At 37.9% G+C, this 17,070-nt stretch overlaps 2 protein-coding genes across 3 annotated transcripts in view; both read left to right on the forward strand.

Annotated features, from left to right (window-relative positions):
- The window catches only part of LOC138652170 (sialoadhesin-like), an 88,926-nt gene that overhangs the window by 34,323 nt on the left and 37,533 nt on the right, over nt 1–17,070 (forward strand). The window contains exon 13 of the mRNA XM_069742938.1: nt 16,233–16,362. Within this exon, the coding sequence (XP_069599039.1) occupies nt 16,233–16,362 (130 nt within the window). The remainder of the gene's footprint in view (nt 1–16,232; nt 16,363–17,070) is intronic.
- On the forward strand, nt 3,631–16,158 carry LOC138651373 (myeloid cell surface antigen CD33-like). Of its 2 annotated transcripts, none has more exons than XM_069741515.1 (8): nt 3,631–3,769; nt 8,119–8,373; nt 10,437–10,811; nt 11,099–11,365; nt 12,071–12,112; nt 13,523–13,607; nt 14,401–14,497; nt 15,926–16,158. In XM_069741515.1, the coding sequence occupies exons 2-8, from the start codon at nt 8,331–8,333 to the stop codon at nt 16,073–16,075; spliced, it is 1,059 nt and encodes a 352-aa protein (XP_069597616.1). In that variant the 5' UTR covers nt 3,631–3,769; nt 8,119–8,330; the 3' UTR covers nt 16,076–16,158. The 2 variants fall into 2 exon arrangements, with proteins under 2 accessions (XP_069597616.1, XP_069597614.1); XM_069741513.1 differs by having other exon boundaries at nt 3,644–3,769; nt 8,249–8,373.

Here is a 17,070-nt window from a genome sequence, read left to right on the forward strand (position 1 = left end):
AATAAAACCATTTAATTGACAAAGGGTGTACTTAGTTTTTCTCTTTCTGTCAATTTTTTTTTTTAGAAAAATAATCTGTATTCACCTGAATACAATTTAGTAGCAGGCTTGAACAGAGGTAGACAGCAATTTTATAGCAGAATAATAAAAAATAGCTACACTTTGCTCATACTTGGCAAATTGCTGGCAAATGCTTCAGCAGCACTTCATTGACACAGGTATTGTCTCCTTGTCCCTTTCAAACTAATGTTTTAATATAATCACCCTTAAGGTACCTTCACACATAACGATATTGTTAACGATATCGTTGCATTTTGTGACGTAGCAACGATATCGTTAATGAAATCGTTCTGTGTGACAGCGACCAACAATCAGGCCCCTGCTGGGAGATCGTTGGTCGCTGAACAAAGTCCAGAACTTTATTTCGTCGCTGGACTCCTGCTGACATCGCTGGATCGGCGTGTGTGACACCGATCCAGCGATGTCTTCACTGGTAACCAGGGTAAACATCGGGTAACTAAGCGCAGGGCCGCGCTTAGTAACCCGATGTTTACCCTGGTTACCATCCTAAAAGTAAAAAAAACAAACACTACATACTTACCTACCGCTGTCTGTCCCCCGGCGCTGTGCTCTGCACTCCTCCTGCATTGGCTGTGAGCGTCGGTCAGCCGGAAAGCAGAGCGGTGACGTCACCGCTCTGCTTTCCGGCCGCTGTGCTCACACAGACAGTACAGGAGGAGTGCAGAGAAGCAGAGCGCCGGGGACAGACAGCGTTAGGTAAGTATGTACTGTTTGTTTTTTTTACTTTTAGGATGGTAACCAGGGTAAACATCGGGTTACTAAGCACGGCCCTGCGCTTAGTTACCCGATGTTTACCCTGGTTACCGGCATCGTTGGTCGCTGGAGAGCGGTCTGTGTGACAGCTCTCCAGTGACCAAACAGCGACGCTGCAGCGATCCGGATCGTTGTCGGTATCGCTGCAGCGTCGCTTAATCTGAAGGGGCCTTTAGTCTTCAGACACTTGCCTTGCAGCAGAACTCAGTCAGGAATAAACCTCTACATTCCCTTCAGTTGTATCTTTTTTGCTCATACTTGACACATTGCTGGCAAAGACTTCCGCAGCACTCCATTGACAGAGGCATTGTCTCCTTGTCCCTTTTACATTAATGTTTTAATATAATCACACTTAGTCTTCAGACACTTGTCTTGGAGCAGAACTCACAGTCAGGAATAAACCTCTACATTCCCTTCAGTTGTATCTTTTTTGCTCATACTTGACACATTGCTGGCAAATACTTCAGCAGCACTTCATTGACACAGGCATTGTCTCCTTGTCCCTTTCACATGAATGATGTCATATAATCACACTTAGGCTTCAGACACTTGTCTTGTAGCAGAACTCACAGTCAGGAATAAACCTCTACATTCCCTTCAGTTGTATCTATTTTGCTCATACATGCAAATTGCTGGCAAATACTTCAGCAGCACTTCATTGACATAGACATTGTCTTCTTGTCCCTTTCACATTAATGTTTTAATATAATCACACTTAGGCTTCAGACACTTGTCTTGTAGCAGAACTCACAGTCAGGAATAAACCTCTACATTCCCTTCAGTTGTATCTATTTTGCTCATACATGCAAATTGCTGGCAAATACTTCAGCTGCACTTCATTGACATAGACATTGTCTTCTTGTCCCTTTCACATTAATGTTTTAATATAATCACACTTAGGCTTCAGACACTTGTCTTGTAGCAGAACTCAGAGTCAGGAATAAACCTCTACATTCCCTTCAGTTGTATCTATTCTTCACTCTTTTGGTGGCTAATGTTGCCCTGTAGCAGATACACTTTTCACACACAGAAATAAGCTTTTTTGCACCCCACCCTTCTATGGTGGCATTTCTGACTTTCTCTATTTAATGAGCGGCTCTTTCATCCAGGAGGGCTTATCTCTTCCTTCTGGGGTACACTACAACCTCTGAAGTGCGAGTGGAAGCTTTATACCTGCTCCTCTGTAGCCACTGTCTGAAATCAACATCTAAGCTCAAAGGACACAATCTCATACAGCAGCTCAGTGTGTTAACTATTTATGCTCATTATTAATCACTTCAGACAGTTCACATTTCTACCAGAGCATGTTGGACCTCGGGCAATAACAATTTACAAAATGTGATAATACACACATCAATCCCAGAACATCATTGGAACTGTTACAAATTAGTTGCAACATTATACACTTACATTACACATGACATCAGCATGGCATTAGCACAGACCAGAACAATTAAACAGGCTGCAACAAGGGTCCAACAGCAAAAGTCTGTGATATTTGTACGAAACCACAAATTCATTTTTAAAACCTCCTAAAAGTTTGATTTCATTTCTCGTGCTTATAACTATCACTAGATGGTGGCCGATTCTAATGCATCGGGTATTCTAGAATATGTATGTATGTATATAGCAGCGACATAGTATATAGCACAGGCCACGTAGTATATAGGAGCCATGTAGTAAATAGCAGAGAAATACTACGTGGCCTGTGATATATACTATGTGGCTGCTATATACATACATACATATTGTAGAATACCCGATGCGATAATACAGGCCACACAATATATAACAGTGGCCACACAGTATATAACACAGCCCAAATAGTATATAACACAGCCCACGCAGTATATAGCAGCCACGCAGTATATAACACAGGCGACGTAGTATATAACACAGGCCATGCAGTATATAACACTGGCCACGTAATATATAGCACAGCCCACAAAGTACATAACACAGCCCACATAGTATCTAACACTGGCCACGGAGTATATAGCAGCCACGCTGTATATAACGCAGCCCACACGGAATATAACACAGCCCATATAGTATACAGCAGTGTGGGCATCGTATTCCTGTTAATAAAAGATTATTAAAATAAAAAATAGTTATATACTCACCCGCCAGGATCCAGCGAAGCTTTGCGAAATTACCCAGATGACTTAGCGGTCTCGCAATACCACTAAGTCTTCTGGGTAATTTTGCAATGCATCTTGGAATGGAACGGAATGGAAGCTGGCGGCAGCCGCGAGCGCATCATCTAACTACGGAAGGTGAGAATAGCAGGTTTTTTGCTTTTTTATTATTTTTAACATTGCATCTTTTTACTATTGATGCTGCATACACAGCATCAATAGTAAAAAGTTGGGGACACAGGGATAATAGCAGCATTAATGGAGTGCGTTACCCACGGCATAACGCGGTCTGTTACCGCCGGCATTAACCCTGTGTGACCGGAGGGGAGTATGCGGGCGCCGGGCACTGACTGCAGGAGAGTAAGGAGGGACTAATCGGACTGTGCCTGTCGTTGATTGGTCGCGGCAGCCATGACTGGCAGCTAGCGAGACCAATCAGCGACGCGGAATTTCCGTTACGGAAGTTGCAGACAGACTGACAGGCAGACGGACGTACCCCTTAGACAATTATATATATAGATAAGTAAATGACAACTAACGCTCTTATAATGGGATCGGAAATTTCACAAATGAAATGATGAAGACATGTAATATAAAAGAAAAGAGGAAGTGAAGGAATATTGCCCAGTAGGAAATTACAATATGCAGACATGTTAAGCAATGAGTAGAACGAAGAACATGATGGTGAACAAAGCAAGCGGAAGATTCACGAGTCAGACTCCATTGTGCTCGGAACAGTGCAGAGCGGTGGTCACCGGTGCCCGGCTTTATGCCTCCAATATTATATACTTTACAAGGTGAGTGCAGATTGTTCTTTACCTTTATATATAGATTGTTCTATTTGCTATATGTCCACTTATCGTCCATAGTAGTCCATCTCCGCCCTTATCTACAGTGGGGGAAATAAGTATTTGATTCCTTGCTGATTTTGTAAGTTTGACCACTGACAAAGAGATGAACAGTCTAATCTGATCTCTCGCCTTCCTCATGATCAATGACGCCCCACGAGGTGAGATTTTTGCACGGTGCCCCAGATCGATGTCGATTGACGGCCATTTTATATTTCTTCCATTTTCTTACTATCGCACCAACAGTTGCATGTTAAAATTAACCTTCCCTTAAAATGATAGACTGTTCATGTCTTTGTCAGTGGGCAAACTTACAAAATCAGCAAGGGATCAAATACTTATTTCCCCCATTGTACATGTACGTCACTTGAAAAACGGTAAGGTTTTAATATTAGAGTTAGGAATATCTTAATTACAGGATATCTTTTATTTTTTTTTTGTTTTCTCTTTTTTCCTCCTTTTGTGGTTTTTACTGTGAAGAGGTGAATTGACTCTTGTATTTTTTTTTTTATTTACTGCAGGGTATTTAATTACGGTATTATGTTTTTGGCTTTGTTTTTTTTTCTGTTCAGTGGCTAGTGTGAACGTGTGCTTACATGCTGCATGCCCAACAGTCTGTGTATCCCAGTTCATACCTTTGAGGTTTTTCAACATTTTCGATGATATTTTCCTTTTTTTACAATACATTTAAACTAGATTTACTAATAGATAGAAAGATTAAAGATAATAGATAAATAGATAGATGATAGATAATAGATAATAGATAATAGATAGATAGATAGATAGATAGATAGATAGATAGATAGATAGTTAATAGATAGATAGATAGATAGATAGATAAATAATAGATAGATAGATAGATAGATAGATAGATAGATAGATAGATAATAGATAGATAGATAGATAGATAGATAGATAATAGATAGATAATAGATAGATAGATAATAGATGATAGATAGATAATAGATAGATAGATAGATAGATAGATAGATAGATAGATAGATAGATAGATAGATAATAGATGATAGATAGATAGTAGATAGATAATAGATAGATAGATAGATAGATAGATAATAGACAAAAGATAGATAGATAGATTATAGATATATAGATAATAGATAGATAGATAGATAGATAGATAATAGATAGATAATAGATAGATAGATAGATAGATAGATAGATAGATAATAGATAGATAATAGACAAAAGATAGATGGATAACAGATAGATAATAGATGATAGATAGATAGATAGATAATAGATGATAGATAGATAATAGAGAGATAATAGATAGATAGATAGATAGATAGATAGATAATAGACAAAAGATAGATAGATAGATGGATTATAGATAGATAGATAGATAGATAGATAGATAGATAGATAGATAGATAGATAGATAGATAGATAGATAGATAATAGATGATAGATAATAGATAGATAATAGATAGATGATAGATAGATGATAGATAGATAGATAATAGACAAAAGATAGATGGATAATAGATAGATAATAGATGATAGATAGATAATAGATAGATAGATAGATAGATAGATAGATAGATAATAGATAGATAATAGACAAAAGATAGATAGATAGATAGATTATAGATAGATAGATAGATAGATAGATAGATAGATAGATAGATAGATAGATAGATAGATAGATAGATAGATAATAGATAGATGATAGATAGATAGATAGATGATAGATAGATGATAGATAGATCATAGATGATAGATAGATAGATAATAGATAGATAGATAGATAGATAATAGATAGATAATAGATAGATAGATGATAGATAGATAGATAGACAGATAGATAGATAGATAATAGATAGATGATAGATAGATAATAGATAGATGATAGATAATAGATAGATAATAGACAAAAGATAGATGGATAATAGATAGATAATAGATGATAGATAGATAATAGATAATAGATAGATAGATGATAGATAATAGATAGATGATAGATAGATAATAGATAGATGATAGATAGATAATAGACAATAGATAGATAGATGATAGATAGATAATAGATAGACAATAGATAATAGATAGATAGATAACAGATAGATAGATAGATAGATAGATAGATAGATAATAGATAGATAGATAGATATATAGATAACAGATAGATAGATAGATAGATAATAGATAGATAGATAATAGATAGATGATAGATAATAGATAGATAATAGATAGATAATAGATAGATAGATGATAGATAGATAATAGATAGACAATAGATAATAGATAGATAGATAACAGATAGATAGATAGATAGATAATAGATAGATAGATAATAGATAGATAGATAGATAGATAGATAGATAGATAACAGATAGATAGATAGATAATAGATAGATAGATAATAGATAGATGATAGATAATAGATAGATAATAGATAGATAATAGATAGATAGATAGATAGATGATAGATATATGATAGATAGATAATAGATAGATAATAGATATATATATAGATAGATAGATGATAGATAGATAATAGATATATAGATAGATAGATACATGATAGATAGATAGATAATAGATAGATAGATAGATAGATAGATAATAGATAGATAGATAGATAGATAGATAGATAGATAGATAGATAGATAATAGATAGATAGATAATAGATAGATAGATAGATGATAGATAGATAATAGATAATAGATAGATAATAGATATAGATAGATAATAGATAGATAGATAGATAGATAGATAGATAATATATAATAGATAGATAATAGATAATAGATAGATAATAGATAGATAGATAATAGATAGATAGATAGATAATAGATAGATAGATAGATAGATAGATAGATAGATAGATAGATAGATAATAGATAATAGATAGATAGATAATAGATAATAGATATATAGTTAGATAGAAAATAAAAAATGGAGGCAGCGCACCAGTTAGAGGTGAAAAGATAGTGCTATTTAATAGCCCAAAATGGCGACCTTTTGGCTGAAGATGTGAGAGGTCTGTAATTTATATCGTAGGTACACTTTTCCTGTGAGAGGCAGAATCTAAAAATAAAAACCAGAAAATCAAATTGTATGATTGTTACAGAATTAATTTGAATTTTAGTTGATGAAATAAGTATTTGATACAATAGAAAGACAGAACTTAATATTTTGGCCCACTCCTCTATACAGATCTTCACCAGATCTCTCGGGTTTCGGGGCTGTCGCTGGGCAACACTGAGTTTCAGCTCCCTCCAAAGATTTCCTATTGGTTTCAGGTCTAGAGACTGGCTAGGCCACTCCAGGACCTTGAAATGCTTCCTACGAAGCCGCTCCTTAGTCACCATGGCTGTTTGTTTCAGGTCATTGTCATGCTGGAAGACCCAGCCATGACCCGCCACCTTTAATGTTCTTACTGAGGGAAGGAGGTTATTGGCCAAAATCTCGCTATACATGACCCCATCCACCCTTCCTTCAATACGGTGCAGTTCTCCTGTCCCCTTTGCAGAAAAGCACTTCCAAAAGCATGATGTTTCCCCGACCATGCTTGATGATTGGGATGGTTTTCTTGGGGTTGTACTCATCCTTCTTCTTCCTCCAAACACAGCAAGTTGAGTTGGTACCAAAAAGCGCCTCCTCTAGATCATCCAGATAGTCATTGGTGAACTTCAAATGGGCCTAGACATGTGCTGGCGTGAGCAGGGGACATTGCGTACCCTGCAGCATTTTAATCCATGACGGTGTAGTATGTTACTAACAGTAATGTTTAAGACTGTGGTCCCCGATCTGTTCAGGTCATTAACCAGGTCCTCCCGTGTAGTTCTGGGCAGATTCCTGACCTCTCTCAGAATCATTCTTACCCCACGATGCGAGATCTTGCATGGAGCCCCAGACCGAGGAAGGTTGACAGTCATCTTGGGTTTTTTCCATTTTATAATAATTGCACCAAACGTTGCTGCCTTCTCATCAAGCTGCTCGCCAAGTGTCCTGTAGCCCATCCCAGCCTTGTGCAGGTCGACAATTTTGTCACTGATTTCCTTAGACAGCTCTTTGGTTTTGGCCATGGTGGAGAGGTTGGAGTGTGATTGAGTGTGAGGACAGGTGTCTATTATACAGGTAACGATTTCTAACAGGTGCAATTAATACAGGTAATCAGTACAGGGCTGCTTAAAGAAAAACTAACAGGTCTGTGAGAGCCAGAATTCTTGCTGGTTGGTAGATGATTAAATACTAATTTCATGCAATAAAATGCAATTTTATTAATTAAAAATCATACAATGTGATTTTCTGTTTTTTTTTTTCTTTTTAGATTCTGTAGTTGGGAAAACTTGTAAAATCGACAGAGTATCAAATACCTATTTTCGCCACTGTAGATAGATAGATTTATATATCTACTTTTAAAAAATAACAAAAAAAGTAAAATCGGATTTGTTCCATAGAATCTACAATCCACAAAAAGTTACAATATATCCACAAAAAGTTCATCTCAGTGTCAAGAAGCGGCACATAAAGCCCAACATTATGTGGGTCAGCCTTGTGGTTATCCTTCCTCTCTTCTGGAAAAGTAAGTGCAATAGTACAGTATATTAACATATTGGTGATGTGAATCACAAGCTGTATACATTAATCAATAGATCACTTGATGAGGCTGGTGTACTTTCTAGGCTGTATAATTCATTCTGAACATTTAAAATCAATCTCCGTAAACCCAGCCTGATTGACGACTCCTCGGTGCTACACTATGCTCTTTATATACTATATGGTATAAGCTATACTTAAATCCTTATACTCACCGCTCACCTCCCTGGCTCCTCCGCTCCTCACCGTCACCCGTCTGGTCATCGCTGCATCTTCAGATCTCTGTCCCAAGCGCTGAAATCCCAGGACCTCTTACACAAAGCTGAGTCTTCTGGCTCTGATGAGGCCCCAGAGGGCTCTGTGCAAGTGAGCGAAACGTCAGAACATCATGATATCCACCTTAACGTCTTGGTGAGAGGTCTGGGCGATTTGAGAAGAAGATGCGATGAAGACCAGACAGGTGACTGTGAGGGACAGAGGGGCCGAAAAGGAGAGTAGTAATGTTAGTACAAGGATTTTTGGGGGTATTTGTGGATTATTGATGGCCCTGGTGGACACCGGTCAACACTTTGCTGAATGCATATTGAAGTGAATTAGAAAAAATCTGCATTTTGCTGAATGTGAATGTGTTTGTTTTGCAAAATTTGACTACAATTTATTGCCATTAGCATTTATTCACTAATTTGTAGCATATACCATCGAGATGTAATGGTATAATGGTAAGGTTCAGTGATTAACACTTTACGGAGGCTCAGTGGTTAGCACTGTTGCCTTACAGTAGAGCCTTGGTTCAAATCCAACCAAGGACAACATCTGGAAGGAGTTTGTATCTTCTTTCCTTGTTTGCGTGGATTTCCTCCAGGTTTTCTCGTTTGCTACCACACTCCAAATGCATACTGATAGGGAACTTTGATTGTGAGCTCCAATGGAGACAGAGATGATAATGTGACTCATGCAAGTTTTTGTAATGTGTAAAATAGCGTTAAACAAATTTTTCAATTTTGCCGGGTTCAGCAAATTCCTGCAAATTCAACTCACATTGAAACCTCAAAACACAGTTCTAGGATGTATTAAGAGAAGCATAGAGTTTCAATCATGTGAAGTAATTATCCCCCTGTACTCCTCCTTGGTCAGGCCTCCTCTGGAATACTGTGTCCAGTTCTGAGCACCACATTTTCAAAAAAAACATTGAAAAACATGGATAAATGCAAGATTCTACATCTGGGCAAGAAAAACGAAAATGACATCTACTGAATGGGAGGAATAGAACTAAGCAAAAGCAGGTGTGAAAAAGACTTGGGTATACTAATAGATCACAGACTGCACATGAGTCAACAGTGTGATGCAGCAGCAAGAAAAGGTAAACACAGTTCTAGGACGTATTTAGAGAAGCATAGAGTCTAGATCACGTGAAGTCATTATCCCCCTCTACTGAAATACTGTGTCCAGTTCTGGGCATCACATTTTAAAAAAGACATCGAAAAACTGGAGCAAGTTCAGAGAAGAGCTACCAGGATGGTGAGCGGACTGCAAACTGTGTCCTATGAGAAACAATTAAAGGATCTGGGAATGTTTAGCTTGCAAAAAATAAGGCTAAGAAGAGACTTAATAGTTGTCTACAAATATCTGAAGGGCTGTCACATTGTAGAAGGATCATCATTATTCTCATTTACACGAGAAGCAATGGGATGAAAATGAAAGGGAGAAGATACAGATTAGATATTAGAAAAAACTTTTTGACAGTGATGGTGATCAATGAGTGGAACAGCGGGCACGAGAGGTGGTGAGTTCTCTTTCAATGGAAGTCTTCAGACAGAGGCTGGACAGACATCTGTCTGAGATGGTTTGGTGACTCCTTCATTGAGCCGGGGGTTGGACACGATGACCATTGAGGTACCTTCCAACCCTAACATTCTATGATTCTATGATTCGTTCATCTCTCATTCTGCTGTACAGGTAAAGTTTAGGAAAAGACTTTGATCAATTTCTATGTTGATTTTTTTCGGCACTATTATAATGGTAGTAATGCCATACTTTATCCCTTTACAGGTGTCACATCTGCCCAATACTATTCTATCCGAGTCTCTCCTAGTGTCAGTGTACAGGAGGGTCTCTGTGTGACGATTCCTTGCACCTTCATCGCTAACGGTAAAAATACATTCAGTAACTCCACTGGATACTGGATACAGTTGAAATCACCTTTATCTCCAAATTATATCGTAGCCACAAATAATAAATCCAGTAATGTGCAAAAACCAAACTTTCATCTGACGGGAAACCCAGATAATGGAGACTGCACCCTGACAATCACTGACGCCAGGAAAGAAGATGAGAAGACCTATTTCTTCAGATTTGAAGAAAGTGAAGACAGCACAGTGAAATTTAATTATTATCGTAAATCAACAACCGCCATAACTGTTACCGGTAAGTGCCAGAATCATAAAGAAAAAGATAACAATTTAGAACTTTTTAGCAGAAAAGAACTAGAAGATCTTAATTTATTTTTTAAATACAATACAAATGCTTGGGGATACGGACTTTAATACTGGACTAGTGGAAGGGACTCAGAGAGTTAACGTTCAACCGGTTAGGGGAGAAAAATATTTCCCTTGCCCCAATGTCACTGGCCATACTTCATGTTTACAAAAAGTTCTGTTGGATACATTGTAGTAGATGTTTTAAGCACTAAAGATTCTTTTATCATTGTGTAGATCTCACAGAAGAACCAGTCATCTCAGATCTTGGGACGGTGATTGCTGGTATCAATAAGACCCTAACCTGCTCACCTCCAAGAAACTGCCCAGCAACATCCTTAACTTTCCAATGGAGGAAAAGTAATGTGGCCGGCATCTGGAAGAAGAATTCATCTACTGTAACATTTACTCCTTCACCGGGTGATCACCAAAAAAACATCACATGTGAGATGACAAACGGAAAGGAGAAGACAACCAGAAAAATAATTTTTCTTGATGTCTACTGTAAGTACATATTAGTTTTGGAAGTATCTAGGTTGGAAAGGTCCACCAGAAAATCTGAAGATCATTGGGAGGAGACAGACTCTTACTTAAATATGGCCCCAAGTGATCAGTAGAAGACCACCCTACTTGAAGGTGTCTTTGGAGCCAAGGTCTTGCCACATGTGTCTGTTTCTTATGAGAATGTTGATAAATAACTTAATATATCTTATAGATGATCGATACTTTTGGGTCAAGTAGGATCAAGTCTGACACCATCCTTCTGACTCCCAACATTTCTACTAAAGTATTTGTGACAGAGTGATGGACACTGCTCTTCCAGCTCATGCCTTCATCCACTCATGTTTTTTTTCAAAAATAAAATGGAGTCAGATTTATTTCCTCAAAACCATTTTATGTTATCGAAAATGAGAAATCATACTAGAGGAGGCATATATAAACCATAGAAAGGAAAATCTAGCCGTACTAGTGATTATGTAGAAATCAGAAGGTTCCGTAGAAAAAAAATCGAAGTTAGATGGTTCATTATCGACAAAACCCAACTGGGAAATCAGATGTTATCTCTCCAGCTTTGTGTCATGGTTCTTGTTAAGGCTACATCATTGTTGGCTAACATTGTAGACCTGTTCCGAGACACCCAATGTTCTCACCATCCATTAAGATAAGTAATGCAGCCAAACTAGCCCTAATGGAAGTGTTTTCTTGCAGCCCCCCCTGGAAATATGGAAATCTCCGGTCAATCATCTGGAGGTAAAGTTATATTTTTTTAACATATATTATATGCAAATATAAGACAGCTGAGCTTTATACAAGAGAATGGAGCCTACCCTGTGGCTCTGCAACTTCTCCAATGTTAAAGAAAATCTGGGAACCCATGTCTATCTCCAAAGCCTCTCCGCTCCGTACCATTACACTCCCGGTTGATACAATTTTATGACATGAAGACCTCTTCTACCATCTATTCACCTCTGTCCTTTCTCCTTGTTCATGGGGTCAGTAGGGATCACTTTAGTGATCAGAAAAGATATCCTATATCAGTAGGGAGTAAAAGAAGGTTGAAACTTGGTAAAAATCCCCATTAATATTCAAACATAATACAGCTGAGACTTCCAGAGTCTCAATGCTCTAACAGTAAAGAATCCATGTATGCGATTATGGTCAAACCTTGTTTCTATAGACCTAGAGGATGCCCCCTTGCCATCACAGATCAAGATATAAACAGCTCATTAGAAATATCTTTGAACACTTCATTCACCCACTTATACATAGTTGTCTTTTTCTGAATCGAATAACCCCAAGATTGGAAACACTTCTTAATAAATGTATCAATGTTCCCTAAATTCTTCCCATTTTCTTTTTTTCATCTTTCTCCTTCTTTTTTTTTACTTCTTTTCTCTGTCCTTCATCTTGTATTCTTCCTTCTTCTTATCCTCTTTCTTCATACCCTCTTCTTTTTTTAATTTTTCTATTCCCCCTTTTCAAACTCCTCCTTACCTTTCTTTGTGCCTTCTGCTTTTTCAAGTAATTCCTTCTGGTCTTTTTTCATGTCTACATCTAATCTTCTGCTACATTTTCTTTCATTTTCTCTCCACATTTTTTCTACCTGTATATGACTACATTGACCAGACTCTGGGTTGTCGAGCTACTGCGTCCCATCACCCCGACGCGCGTTTATGGGAGAAGTCCGTGTTCAGGGTCCGTACATATACATTAAGTGTCCTGTATGGATCCCGAACTTTACTGTTTGGGTTTACCCATCTCTGTTCAAGAATAATTTTATTCAACTGTATCTGCATCTTTAAAACACAGATAAAGCTGAGGTCAGTACATATCGCTCACCTCCTGGAATTCTGTGAGAGCTTCACAATTTTGTCAATACCTCTTTGGGTCCTGGACAGTTGGGAGGTGTGGTTACAGATTGTATCATAGATACTTTTGAATCTGCCTATTGATTGGGAGGGATTATGTGACTACATAAAAACCTTAATTAACTTGCCTTTTTTAGCCCTTTTTGGCACTTTATCAATTTATTTAGTGTAACTGCGCCCCTAGAATAATCTCTCACCGATGTCTTAGTAGTTTTGTTCTCGTGTTGGGAAAGACGCCCAATAGTATTTAACTAAAGTAAAGTAGACAAATCGTTTTTTTTATTTTGGACAGATAAATTTCGGGACATAGCAATTGCTTTCGTATGTGGAATGATTATCACAACCCTATTCATTTTGCTATATAAATTAATTATAAGGTAAGATTTCATATGCATTGTATCGTTTGGTTATAATAATTCTAAAAATTTGTACAGAGTGCACTTCCTACAGTACTCACCGCGCAGGCAAACATAATTCTATTTTCTTGCCGAACCATTCGTGACCACATGGTGTGCTGTTAACTCATGACTATGTCCTATCAAAATACATTGTATCCATTCTTCCTTTTCTTGAAGTTTGTTACGGACTATAATTTCTCATAAAATCCAATTTAATAAATTATTGTCACAGCCATGAAAAACTTCAGTAGCCTGCAATTCACATCATTGTCAGTGGGTGGCCATACAAAATTTTATACATCTCTCCTGAGAGAGAGTCCCAAAAATAAGCTTTATTTGTTTTTGGTTTGCTTGTTTTTTTTGTGCTTGTTTTTTTTATATTTCAAACCAAAATATTTATGTATCACAAATGTTAAAAAAGAGGAATTGAAGGAGGAAAGGACATATCATTTTTTCAATAAGTATGAGATACTTTATCAAATGCTTTGCTGAAGTCAAGATTTACTATTTCTACCGCATTTTCCTGATCCACCCAGTCAGTGATTCCATCATAGAAGGAAATTAGATTAGTGTGGCATGACTTGTTTGCTAAAAACCCATGCTGGCTAAGGTTAATTATTGTTTTCTTATAGAAGATAAAAATGTATTACCTAGATGTAATGTATCTTTATAAAGGTATCATCCTATGGTCTGGTACGCTCTGTTTTCTTTCAGTTGTTATCTATTCTATATAGAATATAATTCTTAGATATTCTATCCAACTTATTTTCAGGAAAAAAATGGACAAAAAGAAGAATTATGTGAGAGCAAAAGAACCATCTGAGAGAACGAAACCCCAAGCAAATGAGAAGTCTGGACACAAAGCTGAGGTATCGAGAACAATGATACTATATGTAGAGTATGTGCAACGCTGACCTCCATCAAACATCATCGATCATCCGCCGTAGCTTCAGCTATGAACACTTATTTTCCATTGAACCTGCGATCCTACATAAAAAAGATAAGCAAGTTGGGATGAGCATGAGTGTAGGATGAAAAATTTAGCAATTTTTTAGTGATCTCGCAAGGTAAAACAACCTTACCGCAAAAAAGTCAGGTCTGAATCATGTTAGAAAGTGCTTCAGTATTGATGCGGCATCTGGAAACATATTAAGCTATTTGGCACCTTGAAGCCCTTTCATTTGTGCTTTAAATCAGCACCCAATATTGGTTCTTGTGGTGCTTTTTAGTAGACATAGTTGTAAAATATGATGTGAAAAAGGAAAACATGGTTATTGTGAGCCTTACTTAAGAAGGGAGGGATTTATAATTTTATTCTTTACTTCTTGCTTCCAGTGAAGAGGCCACCGCTGTAAACTAGAATGTGCAGCCCTTACGAGCTCCTTTCTATAGATCCTGTAAGTGCTGCTTTAAAGCTGAATTGCACTCCTAGCTCCAAATCTGGCCATCTCCAGTGGTACTGAGCTCAACTGATGGAGCAGAAACAAAGTTTCCTCTGCTTGTAGCATCGAAGAGTGCACGGTTTACGACCACACCAGTGAGCAGGATGTTTAGGAAGCATCGCGCTCCTGTTGACGATGAGAAGAACCCTTAAAGATGGATACCACACAGCGCGCTCTGCTTAGCAATGCACTGATGAAAAATTGTTGATGGCTTACATTAGACATTAGCAAATAAATCTGAGTAGAGTTGAATTTTACCCGAATTTTGTAAAAATCCACATTCGTCAAAATGATGAATTTTTTCTAATTAGGTTCCGCGACGACCCAGCAAATAGCAGCCACGGACCATCAGTTTTCTAAACCATAAAAAGCCATAACAATTTTAAAAAGTAAAAAACATCCCTATACCTACCTTACCGCTCACCTGCTCGCTCTTTACCGCATCTTCAGATCGCCACCGCTCACTCTAAGATCCCCCGATTCTACCTAAGTGCGCGTAAGGTCACTGCGCTATGACGTGACGATGTGCGCCCACCGTGACATTGCATGAACATGTAAAGAACCCTCTCAGGACCCATTAAAACTGGCCTAATGATAGAGGTGCGAGGAACAGAAGAAGTAGCGAGAATCGGACGGGTGACAGTGAGGAGCGAAGGAGCTGGAGCGGTGAGGTGAATATAAGGATTTGAGTCGAGCCGTGCAGCTGCACAATTGAGCATTTTTGTCGGCGAAAAGCAGATCTGTGGCACATATATTGTAAACAGATGTTAAAATGTGGTGTGAATAAAGCCTAAATAGCGCCCAACACTGGTCCCGTGTTTTATACAGTGGTTAATACTTATTTTTCCTGCACAGGAGGCAACAGACAACAAAACAGAGTTGGATCCCAATGAAGTCACAGCAAAAGACGATCTCCATTATTCCACCGTCACTTTCACTGCTAAACCCTCCAAAGTGAAATCAAGTCAACCGGAATCAGAATATGCAGAAATAAAAGTGAAATAAAGATAAACTGAGACGTGGTCCCATCATGATCTATGGATTTTGTGTAATTATCTTGTGTCTATTAAATTAATATATGATCAACAGCTATAGGTATAACATCTTTTATGGTTCAGGAGACCATTTTTACAAGTCTCTTTTCTGATCTCCCATTCTACAGCCAAAGGCATTAGTATGAAGTTGCTCCTCTGGAGGTATCACTTCTCTCGCTCTTCTATGAAGGATTCCAACAAGGTTTTAGAGGGGTCTGCGGGAATTTTTGCCCCTTCATTCAGCAAAGCATTTGTGAGGTCAGACACTGATGTAGGGGAGAGGTCTGGATTACAATCTGCAATCTAGGTCATCCCAGAGGTCTTGGATGGGTTAGGGGTCAGCGCTCTGTGCGGCCGGTCATGTTCTTCCACCAAACTCCAACTTCTATGTTTGTATGGACCTTATGCACTGGGCACAGGCACGGGGAACAGATAAGGGCCTTCCCAAAATTGTTCCCACAAAGCTGAAGCTACAGTTGTCTACGATGTCTTGGGCTAAAAATTGAGATTTGTCATCACTGGAGCTGAGGGTCTGAGGCCGCCCCCTGATAACAGCCCAAAGTATTATCGTCCTCCACCAGTTCTACAGCGGGAACAATGCAGTCAGGAGGTAACATCCTCCTGGAATCACCAAACCCAGAATATCAAAGGGGAGGAAATGAGGAAGAAAAAAAAACAAAAAATGGATATTTGCAAGAAGGAATAATAGAGATTCCTTGTTTAATATTACAAGAAATAACATCAAATTTACTATGAATTTTGAAACATCTAAATTAATTTTGGGGAGTAAAAGAAATGAGAAAATCTCCCAAGATATACTGTAAAGCAAATAACAGATATAATTAAAAACACATTGCTTTTCTCCGACTCACCATTAGGGGGCACTTGTGCTGTTCAGGATGTTTACTGTGAGGTTCACTATCTTATTTTTGGCTTTGAACTTTACACAATCTGGATCTGACCGCG

This window comes from Ranitomeya imitator, chromosome 10, assembly GCF_032444005.1.
Source record: "Ranitomeya imitator isolate aRanImi1 chromosome 10, aRanImi1.pri, whole genome shotgun sequence".
Taxonomy (NCBI): domain Eukaryota; kingdom Metazoa; phylum Chordata; class Amphibia; order Anura; family Dendrobatidae; genus Ranitomeya; species Ranitomeya imitator.